General features: G+C 44.4%; 1 protein-coding gene across 1 annotated transcript; it reads right to left on the bottom strand.

The window, feature by feature from the left end:
- Positions 1-533: 533 nt before the first annotated feature.
- Positions 534-1,526, bottom strand: LOC115034955. The gene has a single exon (XM_029492551.1). It carries the CDS (start codon positions 1,524-1,526, stop codon positions 534-536), a length of 993 nt encoding a protein of 330 aa, XP_029348411.1.
- Between the last annotated feature and the right edge of the window lie 392 nt (positions 1,527-1,918).

Consider the following 1,918-nt stretch of genomic DNA (forward strand, 5'->3'; position numbering starts at 1 on the left):
AAAAGAGCACAATGTTGTGGCTATGAACAATACTTACAGAAGCAAATCACAACATGAAACAAACGATTGACAAAATGACGATGAAATGTGAAATGAGGTTTTTGCACTTTGGAGTTACACGTTTCGACACTGGCTGGAACACCGTACAGCTCGAGTGACGGCAAAAGAAGAACGATGAAGTATAAAAAAAAACATTATGAACACGACGAAAAAGTAGGAAAACTCACGATAATATATTTTGGATATCACAAAAACGGTTAATCACAAGACGGATAACGATAATACGAATGTGTGATAACGAAGGCCACACTGCTGGTTGGTCGCAAACAACAGCTAGGCTTCACTGCCGACCGGTGCTGCAACAGTGGAGCGCAGCGTTACCACATTAACACAAAAATTACAAATATTGTTTGGGCGCAAACATGCTCCCCCCTTGAAAGGAACAAACTTTCAACTATATAAAAAAAAATAAAAAAAATAAATAAATAAGTAACTAAAACAATGGGAAAACCTATGACCTTTACAATGGCTGGTTAACAAGATGTTTGGGGTGCGATGATGTCTTCGATGTCTTCATCCTCTTCGTTAGGTATTATGGCCAATTTAACAACCGGTCGCTTAAATTCCAACCCAGAAGAGTTCCGCACCGTCACCGCTCTTACCACATTATCCATACCCGGATGGACCTTGATGATACGTACTAAGGGCCATTGCATGGGTGGCAAATTTTCATTTTTTAAAATGGCTAGATCTCCAATAACCACATTTCTGCACATTTTGGTCCACTTTCCCCTGCGCTGTACTTGAGGCAGATACTCCGTTGACCACGTTTTCCAGAACACTTGCACTCGTGACTGCATCAATTTAAAACGGCGGAGGCGATTTTGGGGCACATCCGATACGTCTGGCTCAGGAGGAAGCATAAGTGGGCCACCTACAAGGAAGTGTCCAGGGGTAAGTGCATTGAAGTCTGCTGGATCGGAAGACATTTGCGTCAAGGGACGCGAGTTTAATGATGCTTCTATCTTGCAGAGCAACGTCGTGGTTTCATCATAAGTTAGGAGGACCCCATTTGTTACTCGAATAAGGAGTTTTTTGGCTGACTTTACAGCACTTTCCCACAATCCGCCAAAATGGGGGGCGGATGGGGGAATGAAACTCCACTTAATCTCCTGGATGGTAAGAAAGTCATTGAACTGTTTGCTGTTTCTGAGCTGTTGAAAATAGGTTTTTAGGACACGGCTGGCGCCTACGAAGTTAGACCCATTGTCACTGAAAAGATTGGTGCATTGCCCTCTTCGAGCCATGAACCTTGACAATGTGGCAAGAAAGTCCTCGGTCGACAGGGAGGAAACCAGTTCCAAGTGTATAGCCCTGGTGACCATGCACACAAATACGCAGATGTAGCCTTTTGTGGGGGAAACTTTCCGGCGCCCACTCCGAATCAAGATTGGACCGCAAAAATCCAGGCCGCTCCTTGCAAATGGTCTTGCATACGTAACCCGTTCCCTTGGCAGGTGAGCCATAAAGGGAGAGATGAACTTGGGCGTTGCCCGGAAGCATTGATGACAATTACGGACTGTTTTTCTGGCTATTATTCTGCCACGGATAATCCAGTAATTGCACGAAATGTGAGAGAGTAGACCTTGTGGGCCAATATGCATGAGACGTCGATGCTCGTATTGACAAATAAGCTTGGTAATATTAGATTTACTAGAAAGCACCACTGGATGTTTTGTATTGTATGAAACTTCGGCGTTGTTCAGCCTGCCACCCACGCGAATCAAACCTTGATCATCTATGAACGGACTTAATGCCCTTAGACAACTGCCACGGTGTACTAGTTGGGCAGACTTCAATGATGATACCTCATTAGAAAATGACTCAGCTTGAGAACGTGCTTCCCAAAAGCTCCTGG

The sequence above is a fragment of the Acyrthosiphon pisum genome, unplaced genomic scaffold (assembly GCF_005508785.2).
Source record: "Acyrthosiphon pisum isolate AL4f unplaced genomic scaffold, pea_aphid_22Mar2018_4r6ur Scaffold_21702;HRSCAF=24639, whole genome shotgun sequence".
In the NCBI taxonomy this organism is placed as follows: Eukaryota; Metazoa; Arthropoda; class Insecta; order Hemiptera; family Aphididae; genus Acyrthosiphon; species Acyrthosiphon pisum.

Excerpts from the sequence above, each read along its gene's own strand:
- LOC115034955 (XM_029492551.1), bottom strand. The coding sequence starts at position 1,526 with ATGGCTCACCTGCCAAGGGAACGGGTTACGTATGCAAGACCATTTGCA.